This window comes from Heptranchias perlo, chromosome 37, assembly GCF_035084215.1.
Source record: "Heptranchias perlo isolate sHepPer1 chromosome 37, sHepPer1.hap1, whole genome shotgun sequence".
In the NCBI taxonomy this organism is placed as follows: Eukaryota; Metazoa; Chordata; class Chondrichthyes; order Hexanchiformes; family Hexanchidae; genus Heptranchias; species Heptranchias perlo.
In genome coordinates, this window is record NC_090361.1 from 9,969,157 (window position 1) to 9,994,588 (window position 25,432).

The following is a 25,432-nucleotide window of genomic DNA, read 5'->3' on the forward strand; positions in this document are numbered from 1 at the left end:
TCACAACCTCAGGACATCCCAATTACAGCTAATTAAGTACTTTTGAAGTGTAGTCACTGATTTAATGTAGGAAATGCGGCAGTCAATTTGTGCACAGCACGGTCTTACAAACAGCAATGAAATAAATGACCAGGTCATCTGGTTCAGTGTTGGCTGAGGGATAAATGTTGGCCAGGACACTGGGAGAGCACCCCATCTCTTCGAATAGTGCCATGGGATCTTTTATATCCACCTGAGATGGCAGACAAGGCCTAGGTTTAACTTCCCATCCAAAAGATGGCACCACCAACAGTGCAGTACTCCCTCAGTACTGTATTGGGAGTGTCAGCCTGGATTATGTGCTCAAGTCTCAGGGATGGGATTTGAACCCATAAACTTCTGATTCAGAGGCGAGAGTGTTCTTAATAATCTTTCAATTCATTATACAGATTTCACAGAATAGGTTCAGCAATGTAAAGCTTTAAACATTATGCCTTGCATGCAACCAATACCAGGTATACAATTTAAAATGTAGAGGTTGCAATTACTAGGAAAGATCTCTCACAATAGCACAGTAAAACTAAAATCCCAAGTTAAGTTATTATACAATATTCCCAATGAACTGAGGTTGCCAGATTTAAAAAAAACCTCTTTCCAGTAACGAACATAAATTAATATCACAAAACTATACAGCATCTGTGCCAGAGAAATGCCAGGCCTTAGTGCAGTGCCAATAGAAACTAATATTTAAGCTCTCCCAATTGCTCAGTGAGTTTAACAAACAAGCAGCTGAGCTGTACAAACTAGTGAAGTCCCGGGTTTGATTCCCAACCCATGATGTCATAGCATCACAGCCAATGAATGACCTCTGAACATCCCAAAGTGCTTCACAGACAATTAAGTACTTTTTGAAGTGTAGTTACTGTTATAACTTAGGGAAACAAGGCAACCAAAAAATGCATACAGTAAGGCCCACAAACAGCAATGAGATAAATAACTAGATGGGCCGAAGTGTGAACAACAGGCGAGGGAAGAATAGAACTCAGTTGTGATGGCTATAGAGTTAAATAACCTGCCATAGCTCACGAGTGAATAATGATTACTTGGGTGAGATCTGGAGGACAATTGGCCCCAAGAAGCCATATCTCAGCGAACAGACGATGCCTTCAGAAGAGGGTAGGAAACTGACAGGCAAAATAAAAAAGAACTAACAATCATCCAATGATATTATTCTTTAAGTGATGAATACAATTACAAACAAAAATACTTGCAATTTACCACAAGTATTGTACTCTACATATTGGATAAATTACATTGAGTAAACATTAACCAAAAATCTTCCCACCCAACGAATGTTTGAAACACACAATATGTGAGCAATGTACGCGATGGAAGAGGGGTGCCATTTTATTGCTCTGCTAACTCTTGCTCAAAAATTATCTGTTTTACACAAATTTGTCAGTGATTTTTCATGGAAATGTGTAAGTACAACAAAATTTGTAATAAGCATGTCTCCAATGGCATGAAGACATCTGAGGCAGGATTCTGAGTAAAGTGTTATTTTCAGATACCAAATATTTGGTAGCCACAAGATAATCCAGGTAGTTAATACTTAATTTTGGGTGCAGTTTTAGTTTTCCTTTCAGTGGATGTCTGTTCTCTATATGGCTTTCTTTGAGTTTCTCTCTCTCTTTCTGTGGTTCATACTCTCTATCTTGCTTCTCACATGATAATCAAGATTTCTGTGATCTCTTCGTCCTCCTTAATGCCTGTCTCTTTCTTTCTGTGTCTCTATTTACACCTTTGTCTGGTGCTAGTGACCTTTTCATTTTACTTGTTGTGGGTTCATGTCCCACTCTGGAGACTTGAGCACAAAATCTATGCTGATACTTCAGTGCAGTACTGAGGGAGTGCTGCACTGTTGGAGGTAACGTCTTTCGGAAAGGACGTTAAACTGTCCTCTTGGGTAGAAGTAAAAAAATCCTATGGCACTATTTTGAAGTAGAGCAGAGGAAGTTCTCCCCTGGCCAATATTTATCCTTCAACCAACATCACTAAAATAGATTATCTGGTCATTCTCTCATTGATGTTTGTGGGACCTTGCTGCATGCAAAGTGGCTGACATGTTTCCTACATTACAACAGTAACTATACTTCAAAAGTACTTCATTGGATGTAAAAGCGCTTTGGGATGTCCTAACGTTGTGAAAGGTGCTATATAAATGCAAGGTCTTTCTTTACTGAGTTTTAACACCTCCTTTCATGACAAATCTATATTATCATGCTGGCAACACACTGGTTGGCAAAGTCACCATTGCTAATTTTGGATCACTAATCACACAGTTATTGTTTTGTATAGTAAAATAAAGATTACAATGTTTAGTGCACATCAGATTAATGATATCCAGCAGTACATATTTTAAATATACACTTTAAATATGTATTACTTCCTCTTCCTTAAAAGCCATGCAGTTGTTTTTTTGTGAACAACTGGAATTTCAACTTTGAGTATTTTAGTATGCACATCGTTAACACCTCTCATTGTGTAGGTTGATCTCAAATTAATTTGTTATTCAAAAATGTACCCAATCTGTTACAAGAAGCAGTTTCTTCTAAAGTGGAGTTTTATTTGTTAACCTGTTTTCCTATTTGTTCTTCGCCCTGTCATAGTCATGCACCTAGCAGGGAGGGTGATCACACTACTTTCTGACTGCCAATACCAAAATTGTTCTGCGGCTCAGTTGACAAGACACATAATTACACGAGGGCTTCATATGCAAACTGGTAGCAGGCCTATATCCGCACAAGAGTTGCAGCAATAACTACAGAGACTAAATATCATTCTTTTGAATAATGTGATTCAGTATTTTGGCATTGTATATTACTAAAGATCTTGTGTAAAGCATATAATTACAGTCCCAAAACTTTACTTTCTGTTATCATGGTTTTGATCACACTTTTCTGTCGTCATTTACCATTGTAAATTGCTATGTCAACATTTCCCATTCAATCTTGCTATATCAACTGTCACAATGTAGTTGCAGGTTTTGTCCACTATTTGGCTCAGTGGAGTGAGTTTCTGAATATTTTTATCAATTTACTAGTGTTAGAAATGTATAAATAGTGTAAGATAAAATGTTAAAATACACAAACTGCTATTTGTAACAAAGTGGTTGTGTACTGAGTGTCAGTCTTTACTGAGTGGTAGCTTCCTCGCCTTGAGTCAGAAGGTTGTGGGTTCAAGTCCCATTACAGAGACTTGAGCACATAATCTACACTGACACTGGCACTAGTGGTGCCATCTTTCGGATGAGAATCCCCGGTTAAACCGAAGCCCCATCTGCCCTCTCAGATGGATGTGGAAGATCCCATAGAACTATTTGAAGAAAAGCAGGGACGTTCTCCCCGGTGTCCTGGCCAATATTTTTTATTCCTCAACATTGTTACTGAAACAGATTATCTGGTCATTCATTCATTTGCTGTTTGTAGGACCTTGCAAATTGGCTGCTGAGTTTTCCCACAGTAACTGAACTTCAAAAGTACTTCATTGGCTGTAAAGCACTTTAGGACATCCTGAGATCATGAAAGGCACTATATAAATGCAAGTTCTTCGTCCACCCACCTAAAAAGATGTTGATTTAAAAAGAATTTCACTGAAGTAAGACTGTCCATGAATTTACAACAAAGTTATTGACTGCTTTGTAAACAGTGAGTTGCCAGTCTCAGTCAGAGAGAGATAATGACTAGAAGTGGCATACTTTCCCATGGGGAGAAATCCAAAAATCAGAAAATGAACCTAACTGGATTGTCTTGTTCACCTCCAACTTTCCGCCAGCATTGACAGAAGCCTGAGAACTAGTCACTTACCCATCATCAGTGGTAGAAAACAAAAAAAGTGAGTTAAAATGTTAAAATAGAGTTCAGGAATATAAAAGAAATCCAAGAAGACACAACTTGAGATTAATGCTGCTTAAGACAAGGGATAAAATAGAAATCTACTAAATTTACACCATCTAGCACATATACCTTAGCAAAACTGTGATAAATTACAGCTGGATTCACCTTTTTCAAATTCTAATTTAGTTTGTATCTTTTGTATTTCACTTTTTAAAGGAGGCTATTTTAACATTTATGGAGCTACAGAAATTGATATTTATTATTTTACTGTAAAATGCAGCTTCCTAGAATCGGAAATAAAAATAGAAACTATACCACGGATCCATCAGCATCTGTTTTGATTATAGACCATATGTTAGAACCCAAAACTTAACCTGTTTTTTTCTTCTTCACATACAGATGGACCTGTTGTGTATTTCCAGCATTTTCTGTTTTTTATTTCAGATATTAAGCATTTGCAGTTTTTTTTCTTTTTAATGTTATAGAATCTGTATTAGTTGTAACTTGGCTCAGTCATTAGCACTCTTGTCTTGGAGTCAGAAGTTTCAGGGTTCAAAGCCCATTCCAGAATCTGGGGGCACATCTAGTCTGATACTCCAGTGCAGTACTGCATTGTTGGAGGTACTGTCCTTTAAAAGAAATCCCACCTGCCTGCTGAATGTTAAAGATGCCATACTAATATTTAAAGAAAAGTAGGAAGTTCTCCAGGTTGCCTTGCCAACAATCTTTCCTCAATCAACAACGCAAAAAAGAGATTAACTGTTCATTCATCCCATTGTGCTGTGCTTTCTGGAGATCCCTCCCTAAACCCCTCTGTCTTTCTACTTCTCTCTCCTCCTTTAAAAACCTATCTTTTTGCTCAAGCCTTCAGGTTTCCCTTTCTAAACTTTCTCTCCAGCCCTACTCTGCAAAGTGTCTTGGGACACATTTACGTGAAAGGCGATACATAAATGCAAGCTGTTATCGTGGGCTCTTGCTGTGTGCAAAATGCCTACTCCAATTGCCTAGATAATAACGGTACCAGAAAAAAAATAGACCATGAAAGCTGCCAGATTGATGTAAAAACCCACTGGTTCACTAATGATCTTTGAGGAAGGGAGCGTGCCACCCCTACCCGGTCTGGTCTACCTGCAACTCCAGTCCCACACTACATGGTTGACTCTTAAATGCCCTCAGGGCAACTAGGGATGGGCAATAAATATTGTCTTGACAGTGCCATCCACATCCCACTGTACGTCAGGGGCTTTGAGTTTTCTCTTTTCTTTTTTTTAGGACAGCAATGATAATCATTAAAAAAAAATCATGACACTTTTCCCTGTTCCTTACAGTCTTACATATGAAGAACTGTTGAAAAACAAGTTTCCTGAGATAAGGTCTGGATCATTGTGGTGCTTGCAGTTGTTATTTTACTAAATCTAGCTTCCATTTATACTGATACAGATTAAACACATGTAGTGCAGAAGACCATTATCACATTTGTGAAAGTGAGATGTCCACTACCAGAACTTTAGCTATTAAATTGAGAATTGTTTTAGCTTTAAAAAAACACAAAAGAAAGATTGTTCTAAAGGAAAGCCGAAAATTTTCACAAACAAAAAGCAAAGTCCTCATATTTGACATGCAAGGTGTCATAATATACCAGCATAACAAAGCTACATTCTGAGAAGACAGGTTACAAAAACAAGTGCTTTACTTACGTGGAGACATGATCATGATACAAAAATTATCACGATTGGACACTGATTTCTTCACTGACAACAACTCCATTACTTCTCACGTTGTTGCTGTGCTTCATGCAACTTCACTGCCTATTCACAAAGCTTCAGTTTATGTATCCAAGACAGACCTTGGAAACTCAATCTCACAGTATGACGCAGAGGTTTGTCTTCTTTCTTATCATGAACATCACATTATCAAACTCTACAGGATAATCATGTTCTTCATTTAATGAACGTGTACAAGGACTGTGTGCATTTGTCTTTTTTGACAGGTTCTTGCTGTGTATTGTTTACATCAAAATTTAGGATTTGTAGAGTTTTAATAAATCTACTTTGGAGATTAAGTTGCACCCGATGCAGTCAGGGATCGTGACGGGCTGGTTAGATTAAAATTGCACCCATAGAGTACAAAAACAAGGAAGTTATGCTAAACCTTTATAGATCACTGGTTAGGCCCCAGCTGCAGTATTGTGTCCAATTCTGTGCACCACACTTTAGGAAGGTATCAAGGCGTTAGAAAGGTCACAGAGGAGATTTACTAGAATGGTACCAGAGATGCAGGACTTCAGTTATGTGGAAAGACCAGAGAAACTGGGGTTGTTCTCCTTATAGCAGAGAAGGTTAAGAGGAGATTTAATAGGTGTTCAAAATCAAGAAAGGTTTTGGTAGAGTAAATAAGGAGAAACTGTTTCCAGTGGCAGAAGGGTCGGTAACCAGAAGACTTAAGGTAATTGGCAAAAGAACCAGAGGTGAGATGAGGAGAATTTTTTTTACGCAGCGAGTTTTTATGATCTGGAATGCACTGCCTGAAAGGGTAGTGGAAGCAGATTCAATAATAACTTATAAGACGTCATAATAAACTAATAATATCATAAATTCTTCCCTTTTAGGTTTGCAATGGATGTCACACAGGGAGGAGGAATAATCTGAAAATGTGCATTTATTGTTTCATGGGTCAATAACTAGACAATATTCAAACTCCAGAATTCTGCCTGTCCAAGTTGCAACTCAAATGAAATGCATGTACAGATACATACTGAACAATTCAATTTCTCATTTGCATTGTGGACCTCAACAACAATATTTTGCAAGTACCTGGAACATTGACTAGGAAAACTGAACCAAAATGCCATTTTCTAGTTCAACAGTATTAAATTGCAGCACTGTCCAGGAAAGTTTAATCTGTAGCACAACAGGCACTGTGCATTCCCCTAGCTGATAGTGCAGTATCTCAAGAGTCCAGCAGCTCCAAATTAGCCAAGACCATTCCAAAGCTGCAGCCACCAATCAAAGGAGCCGCTCCAAGATAAACAAGGTTGCTTCTGTCAGTGAAAGTTCTTGCCTGGCAAAAGGGAAGGGCAAACCCAGCAGCTCTCTGTGGAAGTCAGAAAATTGGCCTTTTTTAAAAAATCAAAATTCCATATGTATCTTTATACTTTGAACAAAAAGTACTCCTGCTAGATTTTTCTTCCCCTTTTAAGCAACAAGTCACAATATTAGTTAATCAGCATGACAAGAGCCGACATGAATCAATGACTGAAGTGCATATCTAGCCAAAGATGTGCTAATAACGTACTTTCTCCACCTGATAACTTGGATGAGCAAATAAAATGAAAGGCTACAACCTCATAAAGCATATAGAATTTCATTAAAGAAAAATACAAGTTCTCCACTCTTTTTGATACAGTTCAAGGTGTCCAGACAATACATGACAAGCAAAGACTTTGAGCCAATTTAAAGAGCTATTGGTCTGAAATTCTTAACTTAAAAAAAATAATTGTGTCGCACTATGACTTACTCTGCTGGTCCCACAGGTCTGATACTAATGTTTTTTGCAGACCCTAACCTCGTGAAAAACAGTTCCTAAGGTTCAGATTGAAGGAGTCTTCCAATCTTCAGATGCCTTGCACATTTTACTTACGTGGAGACATGATCATGATACAAAAATTATCACGATTGGACACTGATTTCTTCACTGACAAGGACTCCATTACTTCACACGTTGCTGATGTGCTTCATGCAACTTCACTGCCTATTCACAAAGCTTCAGTTTATGTATCCAAGACAGACCTTGGAAACTCAATCTCACACTATGATGCAGAGGTTTGTCTTCTTTCTTATCATGAACATCACGTTATCAAACTCTACAGGATAACCATGTTCTTCATTTAATGAGACGTGTACAAGGACAGTCTGCATTTGGTTTTTTTGACAGGTTCTTACTGAGTATTGTTTACTTCAAAGTTTAGGATTTGTAGAGTTTTAATAAATCTACTTTGGAGATTAGGTATTATTCATCATTATAACATGATGATCAAATTCTCTACAGGACAGTATGGCCGTTCGGGGGGTGGGGATGCAAGGTTGTCCCTGAAGGGCATATGTGAATATTGGAAATATAAGGATGAAAGATTATTCTTCAGTTTTCCTTAATTTCTTTTGGGGATCAAGGAGTACTCATACAGAAATTTTCTCAGGAAATTCAACAGTTGAGTAGAATGAATGCTAGGGTAGATTGTACATGGTTTGGAGAAAGAGCAGGCGTGATGGGCCAAGTGGTCTCTTTTTGTTCCAATACGTCTTTATAAGATCAAAGAAAAGCCAAATCTAAGTCTGGTATTCCACTTAAAATGCCTATGCAAATGTCTTCCAATGTTCCCCTTTAACATAAGTGCAAGTGATAGGAAGCACCAAGCAGGGATTTGATGGTGTTCAAAATAATGAAGAATTTTGATAGAGTAAATAAGGAGAAACTGTTTCCAGTGGCAGGAGGGTCCGTAACCAGAGGACACAGATTTAAGGTAATTGGCAAAAGAACCAGACGGGAGATGAGGAGAATTATTTTTTACGCAGCGAGTAGTTACGATCTGGAATGCACTGCCTGAAAAGGTGGTGGAAGCAGATGCAATTGAAACTTTCCAAAAGGAATTGGATATAGAAAAAGAAAAATTTGCAGGGCTGATTGACCTATTTCTGTGCTGTTTGATTCTACGATTTTTCTCCTCCTGTTGCTAGAATTACATCAGTAATATGAAATGGATCAGATGTAAGGTTAGTCTATACCTTACAAGTATCCTAATCCATCCAGAAGAATCCTGGATCAATTGTGCTGGTTCCCAACTCCTAACTGCACTATTCCACTGACCTAGCTGGAACACTCCAGTCGAGAAGTTTATGGTCGATTGGTTGAGGGAAATGAATGACCCAGATTTTCTTGCAACAGTGAGGTTGGCGACATACACTGTAAGTCTCACTGTCTAACCCTCCAATCTTGCTGCTACTAACTTGCTCCAAATTTTGCTGGTTTTCTACTGCAGGAAGTATAGTGGCGAATCAGTACCGAACTAAGAGCTGAAGTGATGGCACATTCACCGTCTGGAGCTGTGGGAGGGTTTTGGTGAATAGGAGCGTAGCTTCTTAAATAATCTTTAACCTACAATTATTTTAAACTGTAGTGTCCCTTTTTGAGTTTCAAGATTTTTGTCAGTTTCACTGCTGTATGTGATCTATGAATTCGGGCCACTCCAAATCGCTACATTATAAATTATTAATAAAATCCTAGATGTTTCATCTTTCCAACTGTAATACATTTTTAACAACTGGGAGTTTAAACACGATCTTGGAGCAATAAATCATGCCGCTGCTAAGAAACTTAAACTATTATTTTTAAGTCTAAGTGGCAGTGGCACGAAAACTGACTTAAATGCAGGAAAACTGCAGTCGCCATTGATTTTAATTGGAGTGTAGCAATGATAATTATTTTCTAACTGTTTTTGGTGAGGGTAATGGCAGAGCTGTGCAAAAGTCTCAGGAAAATATAGAGTGGCATAATTAATGGTGCAAATCACTTACTCCATAATTTCTTCTTTCTTTTGAGCCATTCAAAGGTCCCTACGATGTACAATGACGCATGTCCCAGGAAATCTGGGTCAATGTGAAAGACAGGACCTCAATGATTGATTATGAAATGCTAACATTAGAAATAGGAACATCTATATACATGTTCCAAAATGTAATAGATTTTACACCAAGATTTTTAAAAAGCACCTTCTTTCATAGAGAAATTATTTAGTTTGGAGAAATTTGGTCATTTACACAGTTGACTATTTCCTGATTGGCCAACTGCTGCTTATGATATCATAAACCCCATCCTGAATATATTCTGCACAGATAGAATAAAAACATCACACAGCTTCTTGGTATTACAAACTCTCTTTCCTCGTGGTATCTTTGTGAATGAGATAAAAGCGGCTAAACAGGCTCAGGCATACTTAAATATTAACGAAAATAGCAGAACAACAATTAAGTCCCACAATCTCCTACTCGAAATTCAAATCATTCCCAGACCCCCAAAACTGATGGGTGTGCTTACCTTCCTGCTACATTCCTGCCTTTTAAATCCAGCTGGGCAACACCTAATCGTCACATCCTGCTTTACCTCTTTTCTCCTAAGCTTTTCAACCTAGGTGATGTCTTGCACTAAGTGCTTGGCCCTTCAATTAAGTTTCTAAATAAGAAAAAAAGGCTTCCTCTGATTGAAGCAAAGAAACATCCTGTTCCTACCTTGCCCTAAAATTCCAGTGACTAACACCAGCGGGAATTATAAGCTATCGTCTACAGACCCTCATAGTTTTCTTTTATAACTACATCCATTCGCTGAATCTATCAAGACCAAGGAACAACAAATAGGTCACATAGCATAACGTACACTCAAAGCACAAATCTCATCATTCTACCATACAGAGCTATTAAAATTATTATATAGTTACTGCTAATTAATGACAGACAACAATCTTACATAGTTATGCTCACAACATACTGTCTTGCCCAAATCCATAGTGTAACAGTTCTATTTTTTTTGTTGAAACTGCCAGATTCCTCCAGGTCTGAATAGCACATCAGAAGTTATGATGCGTACTGCAGTCACCAGACACTACCATTCATATAATAAACTAACAGTAATTTTCATCAGTTAAAATTAATGAAACAAGGTCATTATGACCTGAAACTTTTTGATCCAAATGGGATAAGTGAAACTAAAAACCAACCTGGATTAAGTGGATTCAAGATGTTCCCTACATATTCAAAACAAGCACCTACGTCACAGAGGTACACAGACACAAAAACTGAAGAATTCTCTTGCATTGCTCACTACTCTAATTAAAGTCCCCCAAATTTGCATACAAGTATGCTGCATACATAAACCTTCAGATCTTCTTGTGGAGGCAGAGGTTATGGCTGGGGTACCAAATGAGTACTTTGCATCTGTCTTCACTATAGAAGAGGATGCTGCCAATGTCACAGTAAAGGAGAAGGTAGTAGAGAAATTGGATAGGATAAAAATAGATGACGAGGAGGTACTTAAAAGGTTGGCAGCACTCAAGGTAGAAAAGTCACCCGGTCCAGATGGGATGCATTCTAGGTTGCTGTGGGAAGTCTTCCAATCCTCCTTAGATATGGGAGCGGTGCCAGAGGACTGGAGGATTGCAAATGTTACACCCCTGTTCAAAAATGGGGAGGGGGATAAACCGGCAACTACAGGCCAGTCAGTCTAAATTCAGTGGTGGGGGAACTTTTAGAGACAATAATCCGAGACAAAATTAATTGTAATTTGGAAAAATGTAGATTAATAACTGACAACCAGCACAGATTTGTTAAAGGCAAATCATGTTTGACTAACTTGATTCAGTTCTTTGATGAAGTAACGGAGAGGGTTGATGAAGGTAGTGCGGTTGATGTGTATATGGACTTTCAAAAAGCATTTGATAAAGTAGCACATAATACTTGTTAGCAAAATTGAAGCCCATGGGATTAAAGGGGCAGTGGCAGCACGGATACGAAATTGGCTAAGGGACAGAAAGTAGTGGTAAATGGTTGTTTTTCAGACTGGAGGAAAGTATACAGTGGTGTCCACCAGGGGTCAGTATTAGGACCACTGGTCTTTTTGATAATGACCTGGACTTGTGTATGCAGGGCATAATTTCAAATTTTGCAGATGACGTGAAACTTGGAAACAGTAAACAGTGAGGAGGTTAGTAACAGACTTCAGGAGGACATAGACAGAGTGGTGAAATGGGCAGACACATGGCAGATGAAATTTAATGCAGAGAAGTGTGAAGTGAGGCATTTTAAAGGGGCTGCAGGAACAGAGAGACCTAGGGGTGTACATACACAAATCTTTGAAGGTGGCAGGACAAGTTCAGAAGGCTATTAAAAAAGCATATGGGATCCTTGGCTTTATAAACAGAGGCAAAGGGCATAACTCGCTGGGCGGGAAACACACAGGATCAGGTGGAATGCTTGTTTTACACCCCACCCAATATTATTCTCCATAGATGTAAATGGAGAGTAAATTCGGGCGGGGTTTAAAACCAACGTTGCACCCGATCCCGTCATTTTTCCGATGGGCAGGTTAGATTAAAATTGTACCCATAGAGTACAAAAACAAGGAAGTTATGCTAAACCTTTATAAATCACTGGTTAGGCCCCAACTGCAGTATTATGTCCAATTCTGTGCACCATACTTTAGGAAGGTGTCAAGGCCTTAGAAAGATTGCAAAGGAGATTTACTAGAATGATACCAGAGATGCAGGACTTCAGTTATGTGGAAAGACTAGAGAAGCTGGGGTTGTTCTCCTTACAGCAGAGAAGGTTAAGGCGAGATTTAATAGGTGTTCAAAATCAGGAAAGGTTTTGATAGAGTAAATAAGGAGAAACTGTTTCCATTGGCAGAAGGGTCAGTAACCAGAAGACACAGATTTAAGGCAATTGGCAAAAGAACCAGAGGTGAGATGAGGGGAAATTTTTTTACGCAGCGAGTTTTTATGATCTGGAATGCACTGCCTGAATGGGAAGCAGATTCAATAATAACTTTCAAAAGGGAACTGGATAAATACTGCAGGACTATGCGGAAAGGGCAGGGGAGTGGAACTAATTGGACAGCTCTTTCAAAGAGCCGGCACAGGCATGATGGGCGGTATGGCTTCCTTCTGTGGTTGCATCATTCTATGATTCTATGATCAGGTTGGACTAATTCCAGGCGGTACTTATAGCTGTAGCAAAGCTGCTCATGTTATAAGAAGTCATTCCTGTTGGTAAACTAATAATATCATAAATTCTTCCCTTTAGGTTTGTCACACAGAGGGAAGGAATAATCTGAAAATGTGCATTTATTGTTTCATGGGTCAATAACTAGACAATATTCAAACTCCAGAATTCTGCCTGTCCAAGTTGCAACTCAAATGAAATGCATGTACAGATACATACTGAACAATTCAATTTCTCATTTGCATTGTGGACCTCAACAACAATATTTTGCAAGTACCTGGAACATTGACTAGGAAAACTGAACCAAAATGCCATTTTCTAGTTCAACAGTATTAAATTGCAGCACTGTCCAGGAAAGTTTAATCTGTAGCACAACAGGCACTGTGCATTCCCCTAGCTGATAGTGCAGTATCTCAAGAGTCCAGCAGCTCCAAATTAGCCAAGACCATTCCAAAGCTGCAGCCACCAATCAAAGGAGCCGCTCCAGGATAAACAAGGTTGCTTCTGTCAGTGAAGTTTCTTGCCTGGCAAAAGGGAAGGGCGAACCCAGCAGCTCTCTGTGGAAGTCAGAAAATTGGCCTTTTTAAAAAAAAAATTCCATATGTATCTTTTTCAATATATTTTGAACAAAAAGTATTCCTGCTAGATTTTTCTTCCCCTTTTAAGCAACAAGTCACAATATTAGTTTTGCCAAATATACGAGACCATGTTAATCAGCACGACAAGAGCTGACATGAACCAATGATTTAAGTGCCTATCTAACCAAAGATGTGCTAATAACGCTTTCTCCATCTGATAACTTGGTTGAGCAAATAAAATGAAAGGCTATAACCTCACATCTTTAATGATATTCTATAAGCTTTCCACTCTTTTTGATACAGCTCAAGAAGTTCAAGATGCCAAGACAGTACATGACAAACAAAGACTTCGAGCCAATTTAAAGAGCTATTTGTCTGAAATTCTTAACTCCTTCCCCAGTTGTGAAATATTATGACTCAGTGCTCCAAAACAAAAAGGAACCAGGATTCAGCAAACTCTTTATTGATATATCATAGAAAAAGTGAATGAGGCACAAAAATAAGGAAAAGCAAAAGAAGCATGTAGAGGCAAGGGGGCCAATAGCAGTTTTGGTAGCAATGTGCTCGAGTACAGTTGCTGATGCTATTTGTTATGGTAATTCTGAGGTTCAGAGTTCAAATTGCTAAGAGTATATAGAAAAGTTGGATCATTCTCAGCAATTATAATTTCACGTTTACTGTAATCCTATTGTGTATTAAATGACCCATAAACCTCTAATTTAGGAAGGTCAGTGATCAAAGCTTCTATTGATATATCTGGGGTAGGAGTAACCACTTCGGAGAGGACTCCTAAAAGCTCGTTAAACAGACAGTAAAATAAATCACCGTAGCTGACACTGGATTTTTGACAGTGAAACCTAAATATCTAATCAAACATGGCATAATGGTCCCCACAATATGCAACAAACAGATAAATGTAGTTTTGCTACAGCTGCCATCTTACGTAGTTCCAGCTATCTTCTGGGGCTAATTGTTATTAAAGGATCGACTGTTAGCTGCCAGATCACTTTATTTCCTAATTATAGGAGCTGCATCTTTAATTTACTCTTTTGTCGGTCAAATTGCTAATATTGCCAATTAAATAAAACATTTTTTCAATTTTGAACACTTTACAGAAGCAATGAGGGTATAATATTCTCTCAGTTACAATAAAATAATACTCACCAATCCTTGAATAATGTAGACCAATGTACAAAATCTTGTCAGATTTTTTTTGTTTGAGTGTGCTGGTCAAATACTTGACAATGTCAAAATGTTCAGGCACACAGGATCATTTTCCCAGTGCGACTACTATCATGATGTAGCTATAAGTTTCTACCCCTAAAAGTCTTGTGTGAGCAACAGAAATAGTGAAATGCCCCTATTGGTTAAAAAAAAATTCTGTAGTACTATGACTTACTCTGCTGGTCCCACAGGTCTGATACTAATGTTTTTTTCAGACCCTAACCTCATGAAAAACAGTTCCTAAGGTTCAGATTGAAGGGGTCTTTCAACCTTCAACAGGTTACAAATCAGGGGGTATAACTGTTATCTTTAAAACAGAGAACAATTATTCAGCCACAGACAGCAATAACAAGGACAGAACACTTATGAAATTTACCGTGGATAATTGTGCTGAGGCACCAACAGGCAATAGATTACCCACAGCTATTTATTGTACATGTCGTATGCTGTACTCACCTGACACTGTAACCACAATGTACTGCTGCGGTGCTGTTACTGGTGACAACTGGGCAGAAGGCTGCTGTTGCTGTTGCTGTTGCTGCGATACCTGTAGCTCACTGACATACTGTTTTTGGGATGGTGGTGGCTGCTGCTGCTGTGACGGTTGTGCAGCAGTCTGCAGGTCCGTAACATACTGTTGCTGGGTTGGTTGTTGCTGCTGTTGCTGCTGCGGCTGTTGCTGCTGCTGTTGAGGTTGTTGCTGAGCTGGTGGGAGTTCTGTAACGTAGGCCTGTGTTGCCATACCAACCTCTGCAGGTGGTAGTGTTAAATGGCACTCTCCACTTTGTCCACTAAGAAAACAAGATAAGAAAATCAGTGGATAATTTATCAAAACTCAGCAATCTGTTGGCTGCCATCAGCTAATTCTCGCTACCATCCTGCATTATGTTTTATCAATAGCAATTGCGATGTTGTGCGAATCCTGCCATGTTTAAAATTTAAGTTGGTTGCGTGTGTTTTAACCCATCTATCCACAATGGATATGGTTTATGAATGAGCAATTCATGCTGAAAAAGGCATTGAGCTATTAAAGCAATCTGCAATTGCCGCATGCTTTGATCAGAAAGAATTGTTATGCTCTGTGATAGGTCACAGGAAAAATTGGTTAAACCAGTCTTGCTCTGCAGAATTGCACCTCTATCAGCTGATTATGTAAACAGACCAAATTCTCCTGTTCTCCCATCTGAAGGAAGAGATATAACAGTGGATGGCAGTAGTCAGGACCTAAAGGGGCAAAAATGGAAAGGAAATCATTTTTTTAAAGCATGCTCACCTTATGAATTTTGCTATTTTTTTCTTCTTTGCTCTCTCCTAGCCACATTCCACCTGTCCCTGAAGGGGCAAGTGGGTGAGTTGCTTACTGATCGCCTTCAGCGGCATTTCAACCACCCAACAGGAGGCAACAAAGATCGGCCCAGGGATGATTCTCCTGCCAATTTCCCTCCATTCCTGCAAATAACAACATGGTCTACACTCAGCCCCTCCCACAGCAAAGTGGTTAAGAACATTAGAACATAAGAAATAGGAGCAGGAGTAGGCCATATAGCCCCTCGAGCCTGCTCCGTCATTCAATAATATCATGGCTGATCTTCTACGTCAACTCCACTTTCCTGTCCAATCCCCATATCCCTTGATTCCCTTAGTGTCCAAATATCCATCGATCTCAGTCTTGAATATACTCAACGACTGAACATCCATAGCCCTCTGATGTAGAGAATTTCAAAGATGCACAACCCTCTGAGTGAAGATATTTTTCCCCATCTCGGTCCTAAATGGCCTACCCCTTATCTTGAGACTATGACCCCTAGTTCTAGACTCTCCAGCCAGGAGACACAGTCTCTCAGCATCTACCCTGTCAAGCCCTCTAAAAATTTTATACGTTTCAATGAGATCACCTCTCATTCTTCTAAACTCCAGAGAATATAGGCCCATTCTACATAATCTCTCCTCATAGGACAATCCTCTCATCCCAGGAGTCACTCCAGTGAACCTTTGTTGCACCCCCTCTAAGGCAAGTATATTCTTCCTTCGGTAAGGAGACCAAAACTGTACACAGTTCTCCAGGTGTGGTCTCACCAGAGCCCTATATAATTGCAGCAAGACCTCCTTACTCTTATGCTTCAAACCCCCTTGCAATAAAAGCTAACATACTATTTGCCTTCCTGTACATGCTGTACTTGCATATTAACTTTCTGTAATTCATGTACAAGGACAACCAAATCCCTCTGACTACCAACATTTCTTAGTCTCTTACCTTTTAAAAAAATTCTGCTTTTCTATTCTTCCTACCAAAGTGGATAATTTCACATTTCTCCACATTATGCTCCATCTGCCACCTCCTCACCCACTCACTTAACCTGTCTATATCCCTTTGCAGTCTCTTTGCGTCCTCCTCATAGCTTACTTTCTCACCTAGCTTTGTATCGTCTGCAAACTTGGATACATTACACTCGGCCCCCTCATCTAAGTCATTGATATATATTGTAAACAGCTGAGGCCTGAGCATTGATCCTTGCGGCACCCCACTAGTTACAACCTGCCAACCCGAAAATGACCCGTTTTTTCCTACTCTCTGTTTTCTCTCCGTTAACCAATCCTCAATCCATGCTAATATATTACCCCCAATCCCATGAGCCCTAATCTTGAGTCTGTGAAATAAGAGAGGAAGTGACTGAACCCTGTGCTTATCATTCTGAGGTGCCCCATATTAGTGTTTCAACATACAGCATTGCTGTGAATAAATAAACTTTTAAAAAGACACGTTAATACTTCGATGAGATGACGAGCAAAGCACATGAAATACAAATACTCTATAATTAAATCTGTAGTTCCAATCATGGTTATCTAGCCTTGCTGCTGGCTCAAGTAAGTACACAAAAAGTACAGTTGATCTCTGCAAACCTTATCGACAGGTCAACATAAATATGACTTCTACTAATGATGTACCCAAAACCATGACCTTCATATTACAATAACACAACCCAGAATGAAAACTCTTAAATACGCCACCTGTTCAATGATTTATGTAGATATGCCACGTGTAGGTGACACATGCATACTTGGGGCTCACATGTTATGGCAAGTGTCAAAAAGTTGTTTTGCAAATAAACAATAATCAAATCAGCAAGAGGCGCATAATCCAACCGCCAAATCACATGATTTTTATCTTACAGGGAAACTTTCCCTTTCAGTGTTCCCCTCACCTATACTTGAATTTTAATTGACAACGTGTTTTGATATTTTGCCTCTGCCAGCCTGCCTCAGAGAGAAGGAAGTTTCTAGCTGCTTACTGTAACAGCTGGTCATACAGCTGACACTGTTCCATTCACCAACACTATTCAAAATCAAAGTTTGAGTTTAAAATCTAATGAGCGGAGTGGAACGGAGCACAAGGCTGTTCAAGCAGTTATGCAGTAACCAGCTATTCTTACAGATTTAACGTGAGCTCAGCTCCACTCCTTAGCACTTTATTTCCAACTCTAATTTGAAGCAGAGCTGGTGAGTGAGACACTGCTGACTGTACAACCAGCTGTTACAGTAACCAGCTGGAAACTTCCTTCACACTTATGTGAACTGAGAGAGAAATTTGCGGCACTTTAAAACATGCTGCCAATTAAAATTAAAATAGCTGGTGAGGGAAATGGCTGACTGGGATGGCAAAAAAATTATCACTCACAACTGCTCAGGATTTTAGGCATTTTCCTGCAATTTTGCCACACATGCCAACAATAATTGTATCGATAGTTTAAAACAAATTCATTTAGACTTTTAGCAATTCTCTTTACTGTTACATTAAAAACTTCCTGCATTTTTCATCTACTCATAGTAATGCATCTTGTGCCAAATAATTTGCTGTGCTAAATATAATAATCTAAGCCATTACTGACATTTTTGATATATCTCTCCCGAGCGTTTCTCAAGCTAAGTCAGAAAATTAACAATTTTATTAAGGACAGGAGCATCATACTATGTAAAATACAATGTACTATTCTGCTGCTACAGTGAAGAAGTGATCATTTAAGATCACCAAGTCTAATTTCTGTTAACTAACCAAAAGGTCAGAGTTAGTTACAAATTAGAAGAGGGTGGTTAAATTCAGGCTCCAAGTCAATAGCTGCCTTTGCTTCTTTTTTTAAGATGATTGTTTTCTTATGAAAAGTTGCAGATGGAAAACAATGTGCTGGATGAAAGACATACATACATTAGCAGATATTCCATAGCAATTCTCAGTGAATCAGAGGATACTCTTTTTTAATGATAGGGGTGAAATGTCAAATAATGCACAAGGTATTAGCAGGGCCATTGACTCATGGGCTGAATAAATCAAATTCTATTTTTATAACCTGATATTCGGGACTATTATCGGTGCTTTGGGGATTAAAATCTACGATCTGTTCACTATTCTGCAAAAACCACCAAGGAGTGGCCTTTACCTATGTGTTTAATTTTGATCTCAACCTCACAGCAAGATTGTATGGAAGATGTATCAGGCAAAAGGTAGGTAGGTACCTGGTGTTTAGCAATACTGGGGGCAGGAGGTGGCATAGGGCTTAGCAACACTGGTGGTGGTTCTGCAATCTGGTAGCGCCAAGTAAATGGACCAAGGGTTTGGCAGAACTGGGGTGGTGGTCCTGGAGTTCAGTAGTACTGGATGGTGGTGTTGGGAGTTTGGCAGTACAGGGAGAGGTCCTATGGCTTGACAGCACTATGGAGGGGGAACCAGGAGTTTGGCTTGCTGGTGGATTCTTGGGATCTGTCAGCAATGAAGGTGGCAGGAAAACCCCTGGTGGGTCTGGCACCACTGGTTTGTAAGTTTCTAGGAAATCTCTGAAGACATTGAATTGCTTTGTGATTGGTTCCTTGAAAGTAAGTATTTTCCTTAAATAAATAAATAGATACCACAACTGGTTAGACCACAGTTGGAGTATTGCGCACAGTTCTGGTCTCCATATTACAAAAAGGATATAGAGGCATTGGAGAAGGTACAAAAATGATTCAGAAGGATGGTAACAGAACTGAGAGGTTATACTTATCAGGAAAGGCTGAACAGGCTGGGGCTCTTTTCACTAGAAAAGAGAAGGCTGAGGGGTGACCTGTAAGATAATGAAAGGGATTGATAGAAAATGTGGAGGAGTTCAAAACTAGAGGTCATAAATAAATCCAACAGGGAATTCAGGAGAAACTTCTTTACCCAAAGAGTGGTAAGAATGTGGAACTCGCTACCACAAGGAGTAGTTGAGGCAAATAGCATAGATGCATTTAAAGGGAAGCTAGATAAGCACATGAGGGAAAAGGAAATAGAAGAGTATGCTGATAGAGTTAGATGAAGAGGGTTGGGAGGAGGCTCATGTGGAGCATAAACACCAGCACAGACCAGTTGGGCCGAATGGCCTATTTCTGTGCTGCAGACTCGATGTAACAATTGCATACGTAAATATACAGATTCAGCACTCCAGTCTCTCTGGAGCAATAAACATATAGCTGCTTTAACAAAATTTATTTTTATTTTCAAAGAGCAAAATTTAGTCCACAATTTTTGCATCTCCTGAAAAGTCAATGGTAGGGTCAAGGCTTGCAACCACCATCGTTTGTGAATGGCCAGTCTTTCAGTCATTCATAAACACTTCCAGACATTAACCCAGAAAACATTATTTACCTGAGAAGAGTCCAAATTTTTTTGCAGTAAAAAGCTGATAACAATAACCTGTTGTAATCAAATTAATATACAAAGTTACCTAACTCAGCTCGTTGGACTTTCCACTCAACAGAAAATAAATGAGTTTTTCCACCCACTTCCTGCAGTTGGATGAACAAATCATATAGAAACAGAAATTTGTTTCCATAGGACAGCGTGTCTCATTTCTCTCTCTCAGCTTGAAAATTCTTGAAATAAAATGTGAAGTTCATGAGGGCGAAATTGGGCCATGTTGTGCCCGTTTTGTAGGCGCAACGTGGACATGTAGCCCCGAAAATGTCGTCCGAGATGCGTGCGCACACTTCTGACGTGAAGTGCGCAGGATGCCATCTTGGTAAAGGGATTTGCGCGCGCGCACCTAACTGCCAGCAACATGTAGAGTAGGGAGATTATGACACGAATCAGTGTGCAACACTGATTTGAAGCAGCCGGTGACATTCTAGAACTCCGTGCTCCAGCCAATGTCTTAACCTCGCACAGCTGAACAGGACTTAAAGAGCATGAAGGAACCCCCACCAGCACTATTTAAAGGGATCATGAAGTACTTACAGGTTAATTGCTGGATTATTTATTCTGGCTGCTGGTGCAATTGTACATGTTTTTGGAAGTTTCCTATGCTTGGCTAAAGTTTCAATATTCTATAGAGAGTGGTCTGGCTGGTCTTGCAGTATTTTTAGTGGCATTTAAAATACTGTGCTGAAAAAGGTTGCTTTCAGACATGGGTGACCTGCTAGGGCTTCCTCTGGGATTGAACATGACTGGGAGAATGAAGAGAGGCCACGCAGAGTAGGACAAGCTGCTAGAAGATGGAGGAGGAGGAGCAGGACACTCAGCAACAGGCCATATCCAAGGAGGGTCTTCAGGGAACAATTCTCTTACCTCAACTTCAGTGACGACCAGTGCATCGACGTATGGGTTCACTGAAGAGTTCGTGACTGAAATTTGTCAACTGCTGCAGCAACAACTGCAGCCTCAAAGCATAGCAAGGACAACATTGCCTGTGGCACTTAAACCATGGCGCTTAATTTTTACAGCTCTGGCTCCTTTCAGGCTGCTGCTGCTGGCGATGTAAGCAACATCTCACAGTTTGCAGTGAACTGCTGTATAAGGGGTACTTAGGCTTTGTACGCGCTCAGAAACATATTCATCTCATTCCCTCTTGCCAGAGACGATCAGGAGCTCGCATTACAGGCTTCCCCATAATGCAGGGTGCCATTGACTGCATGCATTTTGCCATGCGTGCTCCACATCTGAACTCGGCCATATTCATGAACAGAAAGGGATTCCACTCCCTCAATGTGCAGCTGGTGTGCGACCACATGCAGCGCATTATGCAGGTCAATGCCCGCTATCCTGGCAGCAGTCATGATTCCTTCATCCTGCGGCAGTCCTCTGTGCCACCTATATTTCAACCAACACAGCAAGTCAAAGGCCAACTACTGGGCAACAAGGGTTATCCCCTCATGAAATGGCTCATGACTCTGGTCACACGTGCACATTAGACCTACGAGAGCCATGCTGCCACACAGAACATCATACAGTACACCAGAGGCGCCCTCAAGCAACGCTTCTGCTGGAGGCACCCTGCAGTACTCAACTGAGCGGGTATCAAGATTTGTCATTGTATGCTGCATGCAGCATACAACCTTGCCATTATGAGGGAACAGCCCTTGCCACCACCTATCAGGCAAGAACCTGAGCAAGAGGAAGAAGAGATACAGGAGGAAGAGATTGGGGAGAAAGTAGAGGAGGAGGAGGAAGTGCAGCAGGAAGTGAAGGAAGAGGTAGAGAGGCTACAAGGTAGAAAGGCCCTGTCTGCCAGGGCTCTGCGTGATCAGATTATTAATGAGCGATACCAGTAACCTCAAAAACATCTCCCCATTCACCAATAGTCCCACACGCTTTACCTTTCCTCTCTCACATGGCCATCAATTCGTCCTCCTTATGATTAAACATTGTTTCCTCCCTTAGCTCATCGCAGAAATAAAAACCACCTTCAAATGCAAATTCAAATCCACATTTATAAATGAATACATGAAATGATTCAAACAAAATGAGACTATTATTCACCCTTGTGCATTCCCTTAGTGCCTGTCATTTGTGTGCCTTTACCTTTCCTTGTGCTCCTACGTGGTGCATCTCCAGTAGCTGGAGCGTGGGTGGTGGAAGGCTGCTGAGCTTCAATTGAGGAGAGTTCAGATGGTCTTGAAGGATGACCTCGAGCAGCTCTGGGCCAAGAGGGCCCAGCTTCAGATTGCATCATCTTGGCAACAGCAAGGGCAATGGCAGAGTGGCAGGGGTAGGAGCAGGAATACTGTCCTACTGAGAGAGGACAGCAGGTTCGTGTTCCATGGAGCCACTGCCACTATCCCAGGGCGGTGCCTCAGCAATCCTGGTGATCTGTTGGAGAACAGATTGCTGGACTGCTGTGATGCTCTGGAAGCCCCTTTCAACTGTGGTACCCAGAGCTACAATAGCAGCAGTCTGAGCTTCCAAGGCAGCAGTCTGAGCTCCAAATGCAGCAGTCAGATCTTTGATGGCAGATGTTTGTGCTGCAATGGAAGCTGTGTCATCGGCCATGAGACGCTGCATTACAGTTGGTTCCACATGGGAAAGGATGGGCTCCAAGCTCTGCGCAAAGCCCTGTGCCAAGTTGGAGCTGGACTCCTCCATGCTCCTTATCATTGTGCGCAGGCTTTCTGGCACGCTTTCCAGTGCACCGAGCATTTGGTTGTGTACGTCCATCAACCTTCTTCTGTAAGAATAAAACCGGACGGAGCACCCGGCATCAGACCACTAGGCACCGGACACGACAAAGGCAAACCAAGCCCAGTCGACCCTGCAAGGTCCTCCTCACGAGCATCTGGGGACTTGTGTCAAAATTGGGAGAGCTGTCCCACAGACTAGTCAAGCAACAGCCTGACATAGCCATACTCACAGAATCATACCTTTCAGCCAACGTCCCAGACTCTTCCATCACCATCCCTGGGTATGTCCTGTCCCACCGGCAAGACAGACCCACCAGAGGTGGCGGTACATTGATATACAGTCAGGAGGAAGTGGCCCTGGGAGTCCTCAACACTGACTCTGGACCCCGTGAAATCTCATGGCATCAGGTCAAACATGGGCAAGGAAACCTCCTGCTGATTACCACCTACCGCCCTCCCTCAGCTGATGAATCAGTCCTCCTCCATGTTGAGCACCACTTGGAGGATGCACTGAGGGTAGCAAGGGCACAGAATGTACTCTGGGTGGGAGACTTCAACGTCCATCACCAAGAGTGGTTTGGTAGCACCGCTACTGACCGAGCTGGCCAAGTCCTGAAGGACATAGCTGCCAGACTGGGCCTGCGGCAGGTGGTGAGCGAACCGACACGAGGGAAAAACTTATTTGACCTCGTCCTCACCAATCTACCTGTCCCAAATGCATCTGTCCATGACAGTATTGGTAGGAGTGACCACCGCACAGTCCTCATGGAGATGAAATCCCGTCTTCGCACTGAGGACACCATCCAACGTGTTGTGTGGCACTACCACCGGGCTAAATGGGATAGATTCAGATCAGATCTAGCAGCTTAAAACTGGGCATCCATGAGGTGCTGTGGACCATCAGCAGCAGCAGAATTGTATTCCAGCACAATCTGTAATCTCATGGCCCAGCATATTCTTCACTCTACCATTACCAACAAGCCAGGGGATCAACCCTGGTTCAATAAGGAGTGTAGAACATGCCAGGAGCAGCACCAGGCGTACCTAAAAATGAGGTGCCAACCTGGTGAAGCTACAACTCAGGACTACAAGCATGCTAAACCAGGGAAGCAACATGCTAAAGACAGAGCTAAGCGATTCCACAACCAACGGATCAGATCAAAGCTCTGCAGTCTTGCCACATCCAGTCGTGAATGGTGGTGGATAATTAAACAACTAACGGGAGGAGGAGGCTCTGCAAACATCCCCATCCTTAATGATGGCGGACTCCAGCACGTGAGCGCAAAAGACAAGGCTGAAGCATTTGCAACCATCTTCAGCCAGAAGTGCCGAGTGGATGATCCATCTCGGCCTCCTCCCAATATCCCCACCATCACAGAAGCCAGTCTTCAGCCAATTCGATTCACTCCACGTGATATCAAGAAACGGCTGAGTCCACTGGATACAGCAAAGGCTATGAGCCCCGACAACATCCCGGCTGTAGTGCTGAAGACTTGCGCTCCAGAACTAGCTGCGCCTCTAGCCAAGCTGTTCCAGTACAGCTACAACACTGGCATCTACCCAACAATGTGGAAAATTGCCCAGGTATGTCCTGTCCACAAAAAGCAGGACAAATCCAATCCAGTCAATTACCACCCCATCAGCCTACTCTCAATCATCAGCAAAGTGATGGAAGGTGTCATCGACAGCGCGATCAAGCGGCACTTACCAATAACCTGCTCACTGATGCTCAGTTTGGGTTCCTCCAGGACCACTCGGCTCCAGACCTCATTACAGCCTTGCTCCAAACATGGACAAAAGAGCTGAATTCCAGAGGTGAGGTGAGAGTGACCGCCCTTGACATCAAGGCAGCATTTGACCGAGTGTGGCACCAAGGAGCCCTAGTAAAATTGAAGTCAATGGGAATCAGGGGGGAAACTCTCCAGTGGCTGGAGTCATACCTAGCACAAAGGTAGATGGTGGTGGTTGTTGGAGGCCAATCATCTCAGCCCCACGGCATTGCTGCAGGAGTTCCTCAGGGTAGTGTCCTAGGCCCAACCATCTTCAGCTGCTTCATCAATTACCTTCCCTCCATCAAAAGGTCAAAAATGGGGATGTTCGCCAATGATTGCACAGTGTTCAGTTCCATTCACAACCCCTCAGATAATGAAGCAGTCCGAGCCCGCATGCAGCAAGACCGGGACAACATCCAGGCTTGAGCTGATAAGTGGCAAGTGGCATTCGCGCCAGACAAGTGCCAGGCAATGTCCATCTCCAACAAAAGAGAGTCTAACCACCTCCCCTTGACATTCAACGGCATTACCATCGTCGAATCCCCCACCATCAACATCCTGGGGGTCACCATTGACCAGAAACTTAACTGAACCAGCCACATAAATACTGTGGCTACAAGAGCAGGTCAGAGGCTGGGTATTCTGCGGCGAGTGACTCACCTCCTGACTCCCGAAAGCCTTTCCACCATCTACAAGGCACAAGTCAGGAGTGTGATGGAATACTCTCCACTTGCCTGGATGAGTGCAGATCCAAAAACACTCAAGAAGCTCGACACCATCCAGGACAAAGCAGCCCGCTTCATTGGCACCCCATC

General features: G+C 41.4%; 1 protein-coding gene across 4 annotated transcripts in view; it reads right to left on the bottom strand.

Moving 5' to 3' along the window:
* Positions 1-25,432, bottom strand: part of rfx1a (regulatory factor X, 1a (influences HLA class II expression)) — a 119,861-nt gene that overhangs the window by 75,527 nt on the left and 18,902 nt on the right. For all 4 annotated transcript variants that reach the window (XM_067973108.1, XM_067973109.1, XM_067973107.1 and 1 more), the window contains exon 2: positions 14,899-15,233. In XM_067973108.1, coding sequence (XP_067829209.1) covers positions 14,899-15,184 — 286 coding nt within the window. In that variant the 5' untranslated portion in view covers positions 15,185-15,233. The remainder of the gene's footprint in view (positions 1-14,898; positions 15,234-25,432) is intronic.